A 19,892-nucleotide genomic window follows, 5' to 3' on the forward strand; every position below is an offset into this window, starting at 1 on the left:
TATAAACCCTCAACCAAAGAAGGATCGAATCACAGACAAACCAGCTGAGACGACTTACAAGTCGGCAGCCAATGAACTTGCGTTATTTGCCCGAGTGCACAGGGGTATGTGCAGTCTCTCCTGAAGGCCATCGAAACCGCGAATTTTGCAGGTCTCTATAGTAATTAGTCGTCATGTAGATGAATTAACATTACTAACATAAAACTTTGTATTGGAACATATATCCTGCTAGTAGTTATGGGCCCTGTCAGGGGCGCAACAACTAAATTTCCAAAGGAGGGGGGGGGGCAATATACCTTTTTATAAAGAATCATCGATCCCCCCTATTGAAGCGGGGGTGTCCGGGGGGTTCCTCCCACGGGAAAATTTGTATTTAAAGGTGGAAAATGGTGCTATTTAAGCAGTTTTATTATCTAAAAATTGATTACACGGCATTTTCTTTGCTCCCGTTTGCCCCCACTTCAAGGTTTCAGAAGGGGGGGGGGGGGGGCAAAATACCCTTCCCCCCCCCTGTTGTTGCGCCCCTGGGCCCTGCAGTCCGCTGCAGGAGTCTCCCCCGGCACTCGGGGTCCCGGCCGGCGGCCTCAGCCGGACACCTCGAAGGAGCGGCTCGCGCCGGCCCGGAGACGGGAGCCCTCCAGCAGCAGGTAGCTCGCCGCGCCCAGCAACACGCCAACCAGCTGGATGTACAGCTTGGCGCGCATGCACACGAAGTTGCTGTAGCCGCTCACGAGGATGAAGCCCACGGCGTCCCACAGCCGGAAGTTGCTGAAGCCGGCCTCCTCCTCGCCCGGGAACAGCCGCCCGCACTGCGCTGTGGACCACAGGCAACAAACCGGCTGCGACTCAGACCCGCCAAGAACCGCGTTGGAAACGGCAAATGAAGCCATGTACTCTATACACACGTGTTGCTGTAAGAATGTATTTCATGCGAACTTCAGATGTGTGTTTCACGTATTTAATAATATATATATATATATATATATATATATATATTCATCGTTTGCTTACGCTCTGGATGACTATGATTGGTGCATTGACAGTTTACATGCACATGAAATATAAACCCAGCCAACCACGAAACTCAGACAATGCTACAAAGTTTTAACACACAGCTGGTCTGTAAATCTTTTACATTTCTCTGGCCCTACGAATGACATTAATTATAAATATTTTTACCACTAATGTTAATTACGAAAAATTAATAAAAAAATATAAACTTCGTGATTACATACCTATAATGCATGCTAAAGTTGAAATTTAATTGGCCTTTTAAAATAAATAAATTTTAGACTCAAAATGATTTCATATGCTACCCTGTTGGAGAATAAACCAATGGCCCGAGGGGGGTAGGGGAAAAATATTTTTTTTCTATCCTTCCCCTCTCTTTATTTACTTTACAACTTTTCAAACTCCACAATTAAAATAAATACATCAAGAATGTAAACGTTAATGTAGCCATAATGCTAAACGTTATCTGAACATATCACATTACTTGTAAGATTTGTTATGAATTTTTTAACAATAGATTGGTAATTTTCGTCCTATCAGGGTAAACCCAAGCATTAAAAAATCTTGAAACTCAACCCTCCTCTCCTCCCTGGTGCAAGGGCCAAGGAATTTCTTCTACCCCCCCCCCCCTTTTTTTTTGTACCAGGCCCATTCAACGGTTCTGCGGCTTTATTAAAGGCTCGACCACATTTAACATAAGCTTTGCACAAGACAGTATTATACATAACAGTTGAACACCAAGTAATTCAATCTGACTAGATGCAATCGTACATTGCTATAAGCATTTTACACAAACCCGGTATTAGCATTAAGTAGAGTATCTCTAGGTTTAACTCTTGCTTCATACCTTGTTATCGCTAAAACCTCGACAAGTTTTAGGCCGATCAGAATCTCTGAACGTTCTACTTCAAGGGTAACTTGAGAACATTATCCAACAAATAAGTAAATGCGCGCGTTGACTAGATTTCGCCGAATATTAGTTTTTTTTATTTGGTTTGTTATGCTCGCTATGTTCAGCTGTAAACATCCCGGTCCGATTATCGGAAGGAGAAATAAATTATTTCCGCAATTAATTGGGCAATTCCTGTACAATTATGCACTACCAACTTCAGAAACATTATTTTTGAAGTGAAACTTCTAATGCGACTTCCAACAAGGTTGCGTTAAACGTTTAACGCTACCGTGGAGGGGGTATGAAAGCACTGTTGCGTTAAACGTTCGACGCAGCTGGGGAGAGGGGGAATAGAAAGAGACAGAACGAGAGTGAATGCGTGGCACTCGAACGCATGCGCGAGCGTTAGCAACGAGTAGCGTCCAATATTCCAACGCAAGAGGGAGAGAGAAATAAATAAATATACCTACACAAAGGTAGAAAGTAGGAGAGAGAAAGAGAGTGAATAAATCGGTAGATCGCAAGCACATGCGCGTGGTATTCTTCCTATGCATTGTAAGCAATGTTAATTGTCTTAAAGAAACAAAACGATTTCACTAAAAATCAATTTCTACCCCTTCCTATTTTCATTTCCACATTACGAAGTTTCACTTCTTCCGCGCGGAGGGACTCCACGCACTATTTATTTTCTTCCGGAGACTAAAACAACCACGATTGGAGACCCGACAAATTCGCGGGTTCAATGACCTCCGTTCATTGGCTGCTGACTCGTGAGTCGTCTCGACTGGGTGGCCTGTGATTCGACACTTCTATGAGTGAGGGTCTCTAATTGGCCCCTCAGGTCCTCCAGATTAACAGTGAACCAATGACAGAAGCAGCAAGCACTTAGGTATGATTATTTGAATTTTAGCACGACACGAAACGAACCCGCGAATTTTACGGGTCTCTAAGTCCATGATAAACGTTCGAACGAGTTGAGTTGCGGCCGAGCCGCTGTGTGGAACGCGGCGCGCGGGAAGGCAAAAAGGGGCAGTCACCGTTGAGGTGCACGAGCCAGACGCTGCCGGCGACGGCCCAGAGCGCCGCCACGGCCATGTAGGCGTGGAAGTGCGCCGTGTGGTGGCTCCAGCGCAGCAGCGCAGCCACCAGCGCCACCTGCAGCGCCGTGGCCAGGCTCACCGCGGCCAGCCGCAGCAAGGGCCCGCCGGCGAGGCCCGCCAGCAGCGAGGTGGCCGCCGTGGCCAGCCCGTAGCAGATCATCACCGTGCCGATGCTGCCCATGCTCCACGCGCAGCTCACGTACGCCTGCAAACCCCCCACCCCACACAACTTAGAAACACACAACTTAGAACTATCACAACTTAGAAACACACAACTTAGAAATGTCATAACTTAGAAATACACAACTTAGAACTGTCATAACTTAGAAACACACAACTTAGAACTGGCATAACTTAGAAACACACAACTTAGAACTGGCATAACTTAGAAACACACAACTTAGAACTGGAATAACTTAGAAACACACAACTTAGAACTTTCATAACTTAGAAACACACAACCACGAACTGTCATAACTTATAACTATCACAACTTAGAAACACACAACGCAGAATCACACAACTTAGAAATTTCGTTACTTAGAAAGTCATAACTTAGAACTATCACAACTTAGAAACACAGAACGCATAATCACACAACTTAGAAACTTCGTTACTTAGAAAGTCATAACTTAGAACTATCACAACTTAGAAACACACAACGCATAATCACACAACTTAGAAACTTCGTTACTTATAAAGTCATAACTTAGAACTATCACAACTTAGAAACACACAACGCAGAATCACACAACTTACAAAAATTCGTTTCTTAGAACAGTCATAACTTAGAACTATCACAACTTAGAAACACACAACGCAGAATCACACAACTTACAAAAATTCGTTTCTTAGAACAGTCATAACTTAGAACTATCACAACTTAGAACAGTCATAACTTGGAAACTTCGTTACTTAGAAAGTGATAACGTAGAACTATCACAACTTAGAAAATCACAACTCAGAATCACACAAATAAGAAACTTCGTTACTTAGAAAGTCATAACTTAGAACTATCACAACTTAGAAACACACAACGCAGAATCACACAACTTACAAAAATTCGTTACTTAGAAAGTCATACCTTAGAACTATCACAAATTAGAAACACACAATTTAGAACTGTTATAACTTAGAAACACGTAACTTTGAAACACGCAACGCAGAACCGCACACCTTAGAAACGTCGAAACGTAGAAAGCCGTAACTAAGAACTATCACAGCTTAGAAACTCACAACGTAGAACTGTCATAACTTAGAAACACGTCACTTAGAAACACATAACGCTTAGACACATAACTTAGTACCATCATAACTTTGAAACACACCACTTAGAACAGGCATAACTTATAAGATTATATCTTGTGTGTTTCTAAGTTGTGTGTTTCTAAGTTGTGTGTTTCTAAGTTGTGACAGCTCCCCGTACGCCTGCGCCCCACGCGACCATCGGTTCGCGAAACTGCTCTACGGCGAACTCGTCGAGACAGTTGGGGCTAGTTTTTATCTCCACTCTTTGAGACTTTGAAAGTCAGGCAGTTTTTATTGCGCACTTGTTCTGGGACTTCGACAAACACCGTGGGAACCAGTAATGCAGGGGATGGGGGTGAGGATGGATTGGGAGATTCAGGCTTGCGAACTTATCGAAACTGAAGGGCAATTGCTCTCCCCCCACACTCACTGAGACTTTTTCAAGTAAAGCACTCGGGGACCTTTAAAAACTCCTGGTACAGCAACTTTTTGGGTTAGTAGGAAACACGGTGCAAACTCATCGAAACAGTTGGGTGGTTTTATCTCCCCACTCTCTGAGACTTCACAATTCGAGAAAATACTATGCACCCATGCTGGACCTTCTACAAACTCATCATAAAGCGAACTGCTCCCCTCAGGCAAACTGGACGAATGAATTATTTTTAGGACACTACTTGGCAAACTCGTTGTAAATGTGTGACGTGTATTTCCAGTAGTATAGGAATGGGGTTCCGAGCGCACGGGTTCTGGGTGTGGAGCCTGAGCCGGTGTCCGCCATCTTGGATTGTGACGTCACGGCGGCCATCTTGGATGAGTGTAACGGGACACAGCGTAACGGGACAAGTTTGACCGTGACCTTTGACCCTCAAAATTTGCCAAAATTGGGCAAAATTTGCCCAAAATTCCTCAAAATTCGCCAAAATTTCCATTTCTGTGGAAAAAAATTCCGCTAAAAATTCTCAAAAAATTCCACAAATAAAATTTCTCTTTTCGAGGGAAAAATTCCCGTTTCGAGGGAAAATTTCCCGTTTTTAGTCCTTAAAAATCCCAGCGGCTAGAAATGTCCATATGTAGGCTTAAGCATCCATGTCTACAGCCTACGATAAGCCTCTGACGTCATCATGGATTATGACGTCACCGTTGTAATTTCCGTTACGGCCGCCATCTTTAACTTTTTTATTTATTATCCGATTTTAATGAAATTTTTTTTTAAAATTATAAAAATATTCATTTAATAAAATTTCAATAAAATTTTTTTAAAAATCATACATTAACGACACGGAGCTCGGAGTCCTCGGTTCAAACCCGACGAGTGCAAAAAAAATAAAAATGGCGACCGATCCTTCCCCCCGCGGTGGCTGCAGGCATACTGACTCCCACCACTTTTTTTCAAAGCATATATATCGTCAGCTGGTATGACGTCATGTCCGCCATCTTGTCTTCGATGCTGGAAGCCATCATCATTGTATCGTCGGCTAGAGTGCGCTGACGCCATGCTAGTTTAATTATTACCCGCTAGAGTGCAGTAATCATTTATTACTAAGGTGTCCGCCATCTTGAAATTTGGACGCCATCTTGAAAATCCGTATTTATTTAGCTAGAAATTCGGGAAAAGTTCCAAAATTTATTAAATAAATTTGCAATCAATATACTGATTGGCCCGGTCAGTTCCTATCCTTGGTTCGATACTCGATCGATGCAATATATTTTTATTTTATGTAAAAAATAATAATTTCAATAAATCATGTTCAAAATTCTTAAAGAGACTTTAAATCCTCTACTACCATCATCCTATCAGACATCATATCCGCCATCTTGGAAAATTCGTAATTGACTTATTAATTCGGGAAAAAGTTCAAAATTCATTAAATAAATTTGTAATCCATATACTGATTGATTAGATCGACTTAGGTCCTTGGTTCGATCCCTGGACGATACAAAACAACTCTAATTTAAAAAATACCACAAAAGCGACAGGTTTGAGAAATAAAAACACCGCAAGTTCTTTTAATAAATTTTTTATTACATAAATTCAATACACTACTACAAGTACAAAAAAAACACTGACAAATTACTAAAGCCTTTTTGGATTCTTCGATTCAAACAGTCTTCTTATTGTACGGACTAAGCCTTTTGCATGACTTTAAATGTCTATCCGATCCGTTCATCACCGCAGCCAGAGACGGACTGAAGTTCATATCACTTATATAGTCTCATTAGCCGGTACAACACATGAGTCAAATCAATAACCATGTGCATTATACGTCTCGGAGCATTTTTTATAATGACGATGTAAGCTATCGAGACGTGAAATTAGTTTATTGCACTTATTGCACTGAAATTGTATTCTTTGAACATTATTAGAACAACCGCTTCTTTCATGTCTGCGAGCATTTGAGATGATAGTAAATGATGCACCACAGTATTTGCACTGATGCGAAGTACGCTCTTCATTAATTGAAGTATTCAATGCTGATGAAACTTCAGATGATGGTGGAACAGCACATAGCGAAGTCTCCACCAGTGTTGTCAGAGGCGTTACCGACGGGATCTGCACCTTCTCCACCGTAGCTGACGTCAGGGTTCCCGTAGACGATGGTACATCCTCCATCGAGTTCGACGTTAAAGTCGGTAAAGATGCCATCGAAGTCTCAAGAACAGGCAATTACACGACTTATGCACCAGAAGAAACAAACTAGGTGATCCGTACACCGTCGACGGCAGTAACAAACTGAGCGTCCTGCTGTCTAGGACTCGCTTATATACATGCACGGTATGGAATAATACGCTAGTCAAATCAAGAACAATTTACTAAAATACTAGAGTCAAAACAACATTAAAAAAATAGAAGCACCATCAACAAAAGAGGAAGCACATTTGGAAGCACCATCAAACAAGGAAGCACATTTGGAAGCACCATCAAAAAAGGAAGCACATTTGGAAGCACCATCAAAAAAGGAAGCACATTTGGAAGCACCGTCATCGAAAAGGCAGCACATTTGGAAGCACCGACACCGAAAAGGCAGCACATTTGACAGCACCGACAACGAAAAGGCAGCACATTTGGAAGCACCGACTACGAAAAGGCAGCACATTTGGAAGCACCGACAACGAAAAGGCAGCACATTTGGAAGCACCGACTACGAAAAGGCAGCACATTTGGCAGCACCGACAACGAAAAGGCAGCACATTTGGAAGCACCGACTACGAAAAGGCAGCACATTTGGCAGCACCGACAACGAAAAGGCAGCACATTTGGAAGCACCGACCACGAAAAGGCAGCACATTTGGAAGCACCGACAACGAAAAGGCAGCACATTTGGAAGCACCATCATCGAAAAGGCAGCACATTTGGAAGCTCCATCAACAAAAAAAAAGCAAAAAGGAAGCACAAGTTACGAGATCTAAGTCTTAGTTAGAAATCAGAATACAAGAAATAAAAACATTAAATTCTTATAATTTAAATTATTTATTTTATTGCTTTACATTATACAAATGCAAGTAAAACAAGCCATTATTGTATGTAGCCAGCATTCCTCAGTTCCTTGAGTATGAAGGATATTTCTTTCATGCACGAATAGTTTCCTGCACAAAGCGAACCATGTAGAAGTCTTAGCCGGTCAACCAATATGTTTGGATCTTTCCATGATGTGTAATCATTCTCTTCTACCGCCATATTCCTTGCACCTTTATAATAAATATTATGATCTCTGGTGTCTTCCGTTTTACCACCAACCTCAGGGTAACTTTCATGTTTGAGACGGTGATCATCACTAGCTTGATCAGATTTATTTAATATATCACGTCGTTTCCACCGTTTCGGTCTCAGGACACCGCCACATTCTTCGATCTTGGCAGCTTTAGGTGCTTCATCATAATCTATGTCTTTGTCAACAGCCTCAGAGTCACTGTAACAATCACTGTAGAAGGAATCGTCTTCACCCAATTTACCGTAATAATTCGATGTTGATGATGTTGAAGTGTCTTCATCGTCTTCATGCTTCCTTTTTAGGAGTCCATCATTTTTACAAAGTAGGAAAGATCTACTTGAATTCGGCTGGAATATATTCTCACTTTTCACGTTAAGGATTCTTCCATTGTCTTCATTCTTCCGTAAATCATCAACCTCCTTCAATTTAAGTTCTTTGTGGAGGTCGGAAGAGCCATAAAAATTATTGTCTTAATGCAGATCACTATTCCTTAGGCTAGTAGATTCATCGTTGTCCTCTAGCTTGTACGCAGGCTTGGCGCTACAAGTTCTGCCATGTCTTTTTAGGCTCTCTCTCCGCGTAAACAACTTGCTACATCGAACACAACTTATCATATTGCGCAGTGGATTTTTAACACAGTCATTATTCTCGTGTTGTCTTTTATTCTTTCTCAAGATAAACTCTTTACTGCAAAACTTACACCTATGTTCTTTCGATACAGCGTCAGATCCCAAATCGGAATTCATATTAGTTACTGAGACTAATGCCAGATACCAATTGAGTGTTTTAAATTAGATGCATTACTTAAATAGAATTTTTTTCATATTTCATCAGCGAGAATTAATATATCTAATGCAAAAGTACTTTATGCATGTAGTTCTGCTTTTCAACAACAGATGTCTCCACATGTTGCTTTCAGGTAAATAATATTTAGTTCTTTTATGCGGGATGCGGGATGCTCACTAACGATCGCAAAAGAAGGATGGCTTCGCTAGACTCCAAGGAAAAGGAAGTTCGTCTTGCATGTTGGTGCTCCACAGATGTCTCATAGCGTAATATTAATTTGACTGAGTAATGATATTTTTTAATTCCACCTGATAAAAATATTGCAAGTTTTGATTTAGTAGCAGAAATTATCGAATTAAATGTAACTCCAGATAAAATGACATGTCTCATCAGACAAAAAAAAATCCATGCATAGAGTGGTTTCTCAGAATAGTCAGAAACACTTGAAGAAACCACAGGAATGATTGCAAGAACACGGGAAAAACCATCAAAATATTGACAAGAATAATCAGGAGCACACGGAGAAAACCATCATAATATTGACATGGATAATCAGATGCACTCGGAGAAAACCACCACACGTTTTCTTTGATATCATAAAATTACAGGGAAAAAAATATTTAATAAAAATAAATAAAAAAAATTTAAAATGAAAAAAAATTACAAAAATACATAAAATTCTGGCTTGTACTGGAACTCTATCTTAGTTACACAATGAGAAGTTCACAAGCTAGCAGAATTTTATGTATTTTTGTAATTTTTTTCATTTTAAATTTGTCCCGTTACGCTGTGTCCCGTTACACTCATCCAAGATGGCCGCCGTGACGTCACAATCCAAGATGGCGGACACCGGCTCAGGCTCCACACCCAGAACCCGTGCGCTCGGAACCCCATTCCTATACTACTATTTCCCTTGATCTCTGAGAAGGAATTTCAAAGAGCTTCAGACGTTTTCATACAATACCTAAACAGTCAAGCTGATACATTTTACTCTGTTCGGTGCGTCTTCTATGACCAGTTGGATCATAATTTCTATAATGGCTGAAACTGATTGTTAGATCAAGAGAAATAACAACAACAAAATATTTTCTGTTGATGTTCATGTAAAAGTACAAAACAAAGTGTGTATTTTAGAGTGTTAAAGTTTCAAAAGTTTTTGATGGTCAAATATTTTTTTTATGTTGACACTTCAAACACACTACTTACTTTGTTTAAGTGGTGACAGTTGCTACAAACTATGAAGGAACACACCAAAAAAGTAGACTTTTTTTACTGTTATTAACATAAGCAATAGTCCAGGCAAATTAGACCAAAAAAAGGCCATGCTTCCCGAAAAATCGTCCAAAGCTGGAAAGTGTTTTAATACCTTTTGGGTGTCCCAAATAAGAGTCCTGTGAGTTTGCGACGGATTCTGACTCCTGCTTAAGTTTTGGGAGTCAAAAAACCGCGGAATTTTCGCACTTTGTATAGTTTGTCATTTATAACTCCTAAACGAAGCATCCTACAAAAAATTTATTTGAAGCTTTTTTTAAAACAAATTAAATTTTGCTTCTAATGGTGTTTGGTACGTCAAAATCTGCTTAGTCATTTAGCCGCAATTGATTTTCAAAGTTGGGCCATTTTTACCAACTTGGCTAAAAAGTTGATTCTTTGTTTGGTTTTTCGTTTACAACTCCTAAACGACGCATTCTGAAAAGAACTTTACTCATAGCTTTTTTTAAGAGAATTAAATTATGCGTCGAATGGTTTTTAGTCCGTCAAAATCGGCCAAGCTGTTTAGCCGCAATAGATTTTTGAAGTGGGGCCATATTTTACCAACTAGGCTAAAAAGTTGATTATGCCCTTTGAATGGATCATATGAATCATTTGATGATGTTTTATTTAATGACAATCATCCAGGGGCGGATCCCAGAGTGAAGGGAAGGGGGGCACGGCCCCCCTTTGGAATTTCAAGTATAATCCTTATTTTTAATAAAATATTAAATATTAATTGTTCTGGGGTTTCAGAAATTATAGGATTCGTGCCCCCCCCCCCCCCTCCTACTGGATCCGCACCTGGACACTCCAAAATGATGTTATGTGGTTTCAAAATATAAGAAGGCATTATAATGAATAATGTTTTATTGATGGTAACAAAAGATGTATACGTGTAAACGATAACGGTATTAGTTGTGTACATGAAAGATGTATTAGTTGTGTACATGAAAGATCATAATATGAAAGATGTACAAGGTACTCATGTTGACGATTTCTTCGCCGTTTAGGAGAAGACGGTCGCTCTTCGCCGATCACGTCATCTAGCTCCTCATCCTCGGAATCTTGAGAATGAGGATTCATTTCTTGCTCTCCTTCGATGATATCAATCTCCTCGTCACACTGGGCGGCATCCAGTATAACATCCTTGTCTTCAGAGATGGAATTGAGGCATGCGTGCCCTTAACAGGTTATGCACATGGTGGTGCATTTTATCCCTGCCTTTCTACAGGAGCAAGCTGCTTTGCACCCTTTGTTACATGTGCACGATATGGAGTTGAGAAGTTCTTGTGGGGCCGGTGGATCAGTCGTTGTGATGGGAGTTAACCCATTGGTGGTTATTTTCCATCCCCATCTCTCTGGATCTAGTACATTACTCCTCCATACCTGCACCTGTAAATAAACTCTGAAGGAGTGCTGGCGAGCAGCCGCTTCTGTAGGAGGCAAGGACGCCAAGTCGAAATTCTTTTTTGAAAGCGACCTCTGGAAGAGGTCAAACCTTACTTGATTGAGGGACTTGCTGCTGCCACCCGTGTACAAGGTTTTTATGAAGTGAACGCCTGACTCTGCAACTTGATCAGGAGTTGCGATCGGGTCATGAAAAATAGAGGCCTGATGAAGGAGGTTTTGGTCTGCCATGAATTTCTTGAATTTTCCCCTGGCAGAAAAAATGAGGATGTGGTGTCGCACCCCGTGAAGGCATGGAGAAACAGGGCATGCTTTCTCATGTTTTGAAGCAGCCGGAAATTGCTCGGACTGTAAACGACAGTTTCCTGGTTCTGCTTCCCGGGTTTAATGAGGAACACGTTGGAGATGGGCTCTTCAAAGACAGCAACATGAAAGAGTAGGACCAACAGATCGGTGTCCTCTCCCACTATGAAAACATTGCCTCCCTCTATAGACCTCTCCATTGCTGTGCTCACAATCAGAGAATCTGCATCTTCCAAGGCTTGTTTCACGTGAATGCCCTCGTCCATCAGTTTGTTTGTCAGCATCGATATGAGACGTTTCTTGTTGTGATCATTCAACAAGAAACGATCTTTCGGCATTGTGGCCTTGGTATGTTCCTGGAATATAACCGACGAAGATGACATAGCACGGGCTCTTCGCGCTCTTTCAGCAGACTTTATACACTTCTCGGCCACATCCTCTGGGTATCCATCGAAAACTATGTTGATACTGTCAGACTTGTAGTTGGGTTTCATGTAATTTACGTACTTGTGAATGATATTGGAAAACTGTTCTCCGCTGTTCCACACAACTCTGTGCAGGAGGAAACCACCATCCACTACGTAGTCTGCATTCACAGTGAAATCCACTTTGATTGGAGTGAACAGCTTGTACAGTTCAGATTTTCTACTCTTCCGCATCATGCCGTCATCATAAAACAGTGGGAGTGGGTACGGGGCCAATTCGAATCCAAAGTACGATTCAAGCTGAAGCTGTGATTTCATGTGAAATGGAATGCGGCGGAAAATCGTGTCCGGACTGATAGGGGCTGATTCTCCGTTGATCTTTGCTGTAGCCTTCACGGCTCGTAGAGGCACCACTAGATTTTTTCTGTTAAGTTGAAGTTCTTTGAAGTTTTTCCCTTCAATGGTTTTCATACTGGCTGTGCCCTTTTCAAAAGCTTTGTGGCAGTTGATGCTGTCATCTGCTATAACTCCTGTGCTGATGGACATGAGGGAACTCATTTTAGGGAATGGGTCATGGCACTGAAACCATTCGCTGAATTTCTGCAAATCGCTGTCGTCCCTCCGTATTCTGGAGTTTGTCGTGTCAACATGCTGATCGGATGTTGAGAAGGAGACCTCACAGTACTCTCAATTTGATGAGAAACATCCACTGCAGTGGGCATGCCAGCGATCCACCAGGCTAGAGTCCCATCGCTGATTCCCCGCCCACGGAATAGCCCTCCACAAGAAGATATTGCTCTCATGAGCACTTGCTCAATGGTCATAACTGACCATATTCCGGACCAATGCTTTTCGCTACGCCTTATTGTGAAGTAACCTTGTACAACGAACTGTAGATATTCAGCATGGGTCAGTTTTTTATTGAGCTCCTCCATATCCTGCAGGTAGAGTTGACTAGCTTTTGCATAGTTGAAGTGTCCGCTAGCGTGGAAATATGGAATCATGTTTCTTATGATCTGTAGGTGTAACATCCAATTCCCAGTTCTTTCAGCCTCGATAAATCGCTTGAGTACTAACACCATCCTGAAATACTGCACCCACAGCTGTGCTGTGCTTCCTCGTTCCTCTAAGATTTCCAATTGTCTTTTGAACATTTCCATAAGACTGTCAACATTTGGGTTGTTAATGTCAAATATTTCTGATGTAAAATCCTTTATGAGATACGATAGTGCATCAGTCTCTTCGTCTGTCAGCTTTGTTTCTTGAGATGTGGACATCGTCTGTATAATTATTTTGGCCAAAGCGAGCTGGGTCAATATATGAGCTTGTACAGCTCTGGAATAGTAGTGGCCTGACATCATTGTTTTGTGGATGCCATCGCGAAGCAAACACTCCACAAATATTGGAGGCCGCTGCCGTCCATAATGAAGCCAATTTTGCCCATGTAGGACATGAGCAAATGAAAACCCCCAAGCCGCACGGCAACATAACTCAACTCGCTATTTGGGCCGACAGATGCAAGAATTTTCCTTGCTTTTAACCAGAGTGGATGGTCCAAAGTGACAAAACAGCAGCGTTGGCGGCTAAATGGCTAGGCCGATTTTGACGGAGTAAAAACCATTCGACGTAGAATTTAATGCTCTTAAACAAAGCTATGAGTAAAATATTTTTCAGGATGCGTCGTTTAGGAGTGGTAAACGAAAAACTAAACAAAGAATCAACTTTTTACCCAAGTTGGTAAAAATGGCCCAACTTTGAAAATCGATTGCGGCTAAACGGCTACGCCGATTTTGACGAAATAAACACCATTCGAAGCATAATTTAATGTCATTTAAAAAAGCTTCAAATAACATTTTCTGTAGGATGCGTCGTTTAGGAGTTATAAGCGAAGAACTAAACAAAGTGCGAAAATTCCGCGGTTTTTTGACTCCCAAAACTTAAGCAGAAGTCAGAATCCGTCGCAAACTCACAGGACTCTTATTTGGGACCCCGAAAAGGTATTAAAACACTTTCCAGCTTTGGACGATTTTTCGGGAAGCATATGTCTAATTTGCCTGGGCTACAACACACATTTTCAAAACAATTTAGCTATACAGTTACTTAAAATAGTCTATATGATTAGTCCCACAAACATTAAATTCTCGGACACGGTAATTGCGACTACTTATACGTATGTTCAATTAAAGTTCTCTCCTTCACATTTGACTACACCGACCAAATTTAATATTTTTAAATAGATAACAAACACCGCAAATTTTGAACGCAATGTTTGCAATATATTTGACTGAGGAAATGTCTTAATATTTTAAGTCTAATTTCGCAAAAGGTAATTTTCTCAGAATATTCTCAATATTCCATTTTTTCTATGCATCTTCATTTACATAAGTAGTGCTGGCGCATAAAATTTAATATAGGTAACCACAAAATGTTTCTCAATTATTGTTATAAAGTTAGTTGCAACATGAAAACCCAACTTTAAATTTAAATTTAAGTAACAATATTTGGCTAAATTTCTAAGGTATACCTACTTTAAGTCACTAACGTATGTATTTTAGACTACTCTAATTAATGTGATTAGCATAATGTAATATTAGGTGTATCGTTAAAAAGAACATTTTTAAGTATTTTCAAAAAACAACTTTCTCAAAATAGCTGGTAATTACTCAGCAATTACTGCTATAATCTGTCACGAATTCAAATGTTTTCAAAAGTTTTACCTGCAGTACCTCTATTTCCTAATTGTTACTTGCAAATTATGTTTGATAACGAACGCAGACAATCACATGAAGCTTTTTTACAAACTCTGTTGACAGAGAATACAGTTTACATTTCACAGACTAAACACACAAATAAAAATAGAAATATTTACCTCTGTGAACTCTTCTTCAATAAAAGCTTTTTGCATTCCACCCCACATAGTTATCGGTATGAGAAGAAGCTGGTTTCTTTTCTTCATTAATCTTATTGTGGAAGTCAGCAGAGCGAGACCTGACAATTCGCTGTCTTTTGCCTCTTTGTACCTGAAATTTAAATAGATTTTTCTTCAAAACCTACTTTCGTTAATCACATTCACTCAAACACCCTACTACCATTTATGAGCATGTCAGTTCCATTATAAACAGATAATTTCATTTCTGATGGTGAACTGCAGAAATAGCTTCAGGCTGCCAAACTGCCTGGAAATAAAATTGCATCATCCATTTTAGTAGAAATGGAGAATGGTGAGGGAAGGATAAAATACAGGACTTACATTCGGGATAATCTCAGACAACCTCATTTCTGTTTTTCTTGGATTCCCGAAATCATCCCAGGCGAATGATGGGGTGGTACTTTACCACAGGACATGGGTGATTACTTCCACAATATTATTAATTTTTTGTACCTATTTGTCCGACATCACCATTGGCGAGAAGCAAAGCTCAAACAAATCACGATTTATTATCATGGCATAAGTAAGATTGAGTTAATTCAGGGATTCCCAAACATTTTAGACCCGTGGCTCTCCCTTAATCTACAGATAATTTCTGGTAACGCCCCCAATACGAACCAATATGACGTTCGTCTCAAAAATCTTTAAAACATTTTTGTAACACTGACTATAAAGTCTTAATTTAATTTTAGTTGCTTTATGAAATTTAAATTAAACTTATGCAATTTTCATTAAAAAAGCTATTTTATAAATTAATAACATTAGGTGGTAGAAAGTACCCAAGTGTAATGTGTTAGCTTAAGGTCGCTTGCATTGCTAGTTAAGTTATTCACACAGGTCAGTCGATCGAGCGAGTTATTGCGCTTGGTGGCCCCCTGATCATCACGGCGCGAACTTTGGGAACCCCTGAGTTTATTGTTCGCCGATCGAGGGTCGCTTCATTCATTCAGTCACTTATGTCAGCCCAAAACAAAAGTATAGCTTTACAAAGTAGTACAAACACACGAAAATGGAGAAAAAACATCGGATAAATGACCTTTAAACAAAACACGTTTGAAATAATCTCTCAGTCATGACCCTATCATTTTGCGGTATATTTTAATACCAAGCTAGACCCCACTGTCCTACCAAATTCGTATTATTACCAGGCGACAGTCTAGATTGCAAATATATGTACACCTATTGATCGTTTTCATTGGAGCCCTGAAGAACCAAGAAGCCAATGACAAATACCTAATTATAATAATACCAAATAATTTGCGAGCAGGAGAGAAAGTGAATATAATTCCATCATGCACGTGTTTGTGGATTCTAATCTATATCACCAAATAATAATACGCATTTTTGCAGGTCCATACTCACTACCAAGAGTTAGTTAACCCGTTCATTGGTTGCTGCTTGCCTTGGACGCCATATTGCTCTTTGACTCGAGCCACATAGAGTCCGTATGTTGGAGAGATGTATGTTTACCATAGGCTAGGTCTCCAGGACGTGTCATGTTAAACGACTGCCAAATCACACGTCAAGACGGAACGCTAGGTGGTGCTATACATCGGAACTAACGCATCAATCAAACGCAGTTAAAGTGCTTGAGAGAAAACTTGTCTAATCATTAGGGGGAGTAAACAAAAAAGCTCTGTTAGTCATTTCTGATTTCTGGTATGGCACACCATAATTATCGGGCGTACCGTAGAAACGAGTTAGTAAGATCTCGCTCCCTCGAACCTAACGATTTCGTTTGTACCAATATCAGAGAGCCATTCAGTTTCATAGTTGATGTTTTATTTTTTAGCCATGCGTAACATAAGCAAGTCCACCCACGTAGTCTAGTGCACTGCCATGGCTAGCGTGTCTGGCTGGTGGGCCAAAGAGCTCGGGTTCAATTCCCGATCGGGGAAGGGGATTTTTCAAACTTTCTCCCTGAATTCAGTACTGGGTCTACGTGATGTTCCTTTCATCTTTATCCCGCGGAAGGCAATGGTAAAAACCATCGCAGAATCACCCTGCTTTGGCAATCATGTGGACATCACGGAGTCACAACCGTGGCGCTTCCTGTTCTTACGACACCCAGTAATGGACTTAAACGACTCATCATTATAATCAAATTGAAATGTTACTTTATAAAATGCAGCAATTTAATGTCGAGGAAATAATGTTACAATTGTTTATTTTTTAAATAAAGGTGCGTATCAGTTGGTACCCTTGTTAATTTGAATCACGTTCGTAGGGTTTTGCATGTGTCTGTCTAATGTTTTTAAAATTATAAATGTGATACATAACAATTAAAATATTCTGTCGCTCCTCAATGGTGAAGGTATCGGGATACCTCTGTAAACGTTTGTGTTCAAATCCAAACGAAACAATTTACCTATCTTGATTCTTGTGCACCCATGTTGTTTTTAATATAGGCTTATAATTGAGTTTTTAAAATATATCACATGATCAAAAATTATACAGACACATTTGCAGTATTTATAGCCACCACTTTAAATGCACTGCCAGGCACTCGTTAATACATATTTTCATATTGTTATCGCGAGGGGCGTTATTATTAATGAATTATAAATAAAATTGCATATCATTTTGCTCATATCATTTTGCGCACTGGAAGACATAAAAACCTAAAATATTCTCAACGAATTTTAATCTCGGCCCCAGCGCACAACGAGCATCTGGGTTGGAGATTAAAGCCGAAATTCTTTCTTAAACTTACTAATACTTATTTTATTAACTGCAAGGGCATTTTTATTAAATTCTACGTTTAATTTCACGACGAACAAACTTCGTAGTTAAATGTGTAATTGCGAAAAAGCGTAACACATTCTCGACGATCTTGAAGTTAAATAGCAAACATGTATAAAAGTTATAGTTAAAATAATCTCTTCGTTTAAGAAATAAACATATTTGAATTAATAAGTGCAAATAAAAGTAAATTTATCAATTAAATTGTATATTTCATTTCACTCCTTCTTTGTATCCATACAAAATAGTATTAATTCAATAAAAATGATTCAATTTTATTCATAAAAGTATGTAATCATTTCATCAATGTTTTGTTATGAAGTTGTCACGTTAAACTATCGTCTGTAAACTGACTTTACAGACAACCAATTTTTTAATGATGGAAAAGATAATCGAATATTCTGTAATCAGGCTTTATTTTGTTTTATTATGTTTATTAATGTACGCGGTTACTACTGTAAATATATTTAGCTAATGCAAGTACCAGGTCCGGGGTAAGAAGGTAAGAATGGAACCCAGAGTACCTGCGGCGATGCAAGTGCACACGCTGTGCGGGCGGAGGTACCTACCTGTCGAGGGACGACACGCCCAGCATGACGAGGACGAAAGCCGCGACGGCGCACAGCAGGTAGATCTTGATGACCGTCTGCACGCGCTCCGTGGACGGCCGGCGGAGGTAGGGGTCCGCCCTCAGGGCCTCCGGGTCGCCGTGGCAGAAGTTGACGCCGCAGAACCGCTCCAGCGTCGCCTGCATGCTGGCGTTCGGCGTCGCCAGCAGCGAGTCGTCGGCCAGCACTGGAGGAAACCCAGCCCCCAGCCGCGTCAACAGACCGGACGAACGTTTTAACCGGGTTTAGCGGTTTAACCGGGTTTAGTGGGTGCTAGGGACCGGGAGATGTTAAAAAAAAAACCTGAGCAGTTAAGGCCAACTGCTCAGCTAAATGTTAAATCACACCCCCTCTTCCCCCCCCCCAACATCATAAACCAAGGAGGGCTGGACAACCTACGAGTTTAACGTAAAACTAAATTAATTTCCCTCGAAATTAAAATAAATTTATTTAACTCAGTGCCATTTGTAGTCACCAAGCTTCGCAGCGTAAATTTTAAAGGCAAGTTATTTCACAAATCCCCGTCAAAAACTTATTATTTACAGGCACAAAAACAGGAGGTTAAGGGGCCCGCATTCAGCGGCCTCGGGGTTCGATGCCATAAGTACGGGTACTCGGCCCCCGGGGTCCGCTACTGGCGATGATGGTATCCCTGTCAGTCAGTCGGCAATGGATGTTTGGGGTCGCTTCATTAAGCAATTGATCTGAGCAACTCTTTCAATGACCTCCAGGCGAGAATCCATACATCCGCAACAAGGCAAGCGTCGCTCGCTCTTGAAGAGGTTGTAAGCGATTCGGCCTAGTCTTTTGCCGCTGATTTACCATTGGCTGTTCGTGTCATACATCCTTGTGTAATAAAATTGCAGTTTTTTTATATTTGCCTAATTAATTCGCGACATTTTTCTATCTCTAGTCGGAGACTATTAATTTACTCGCTGCTGATCTTCCTAATTTTGGTGATTATAACAACGTTTATTGCGATATATTGTTCCTGTTTCCTCAGAGAAAGTGTCAAGATATGCCGCTAAGTGTGACGAAACGAGTCATAGGGCAAAATTCAAAACTGTTTATTTAAGTTCAAACAATTTATTGATTGTAAATATTTTCCTTCCTTAGTGTTTTATGAGTTTCGAGAGTATATACCTCTATGAACTGTACTACTCTATGACAGCTAGAGATGCTATTTCACGACAATAGTCGGAATTCTCTAGTCAGTATTTAAATCATGTTATTTTTAACATGAACATTTATTTTAATGGTTTATTGATTTGAACTATTTTGATTTTGAATTCTATGTTATCTATTTTATGTTGGCATCAATTAAGTCTGTTTTATGAACATCTTTATCTGGCGTCTGTTGGCTTGGGCCACAGATGACCAATCAGATTATTTCTTTTAATTCTTGGCACATGTTCTAGTACAGTGTTTAAGGCTAGGGAAATTCTACAAAGAGTTGTGAAATAAGAGTGTACAACCT

The 19,892-nt window shown here is 40.3% G+C and overlaps 1 protein-coding gene across 1 annotated transcript; it reads right to left on the bottom strand.

Annotated features, from left to right (window-relative positions):
- Positions 1-561: 561 nt before the first annotated feature.
- On the bottom strand, positions 562-3,025 carry LOC134532365 (protein unc-93 homolog A-like). The gene is made up of 2 exons (XM_063368799.1): positions 2,941-3,025; positions 562-814 (listed from the first exon to the last, which is right to left on the bottom strand). The coding sequence occupies exons 1-2, from the start codon at positions 2,996-2,998 to the stop codon at positions 585-587; spliced, it is 288 nt and encodes a 95-aa protein (XP_063224869.1). The 5' UTR covers positions 2,999-3,025; the 3' UTR covers positions 562-584.
- Positions 3,026-19,892: the final 16,867 nt, after the last annotated feature.

Source organism: Bacillus rossius, chromosome 5, assembly GCF_032445375.1.
Source record: "Bacillus rossius redtenbacheri isolate Brsri chromosome 5, Brsri_v3, whole genome shotgun sequence".
NCBI lineage: Eukaryota > Metazoa > Arthropoda > Insecta > Phasmatodea > Bacillidae > Bacillus > Bacillus rossius.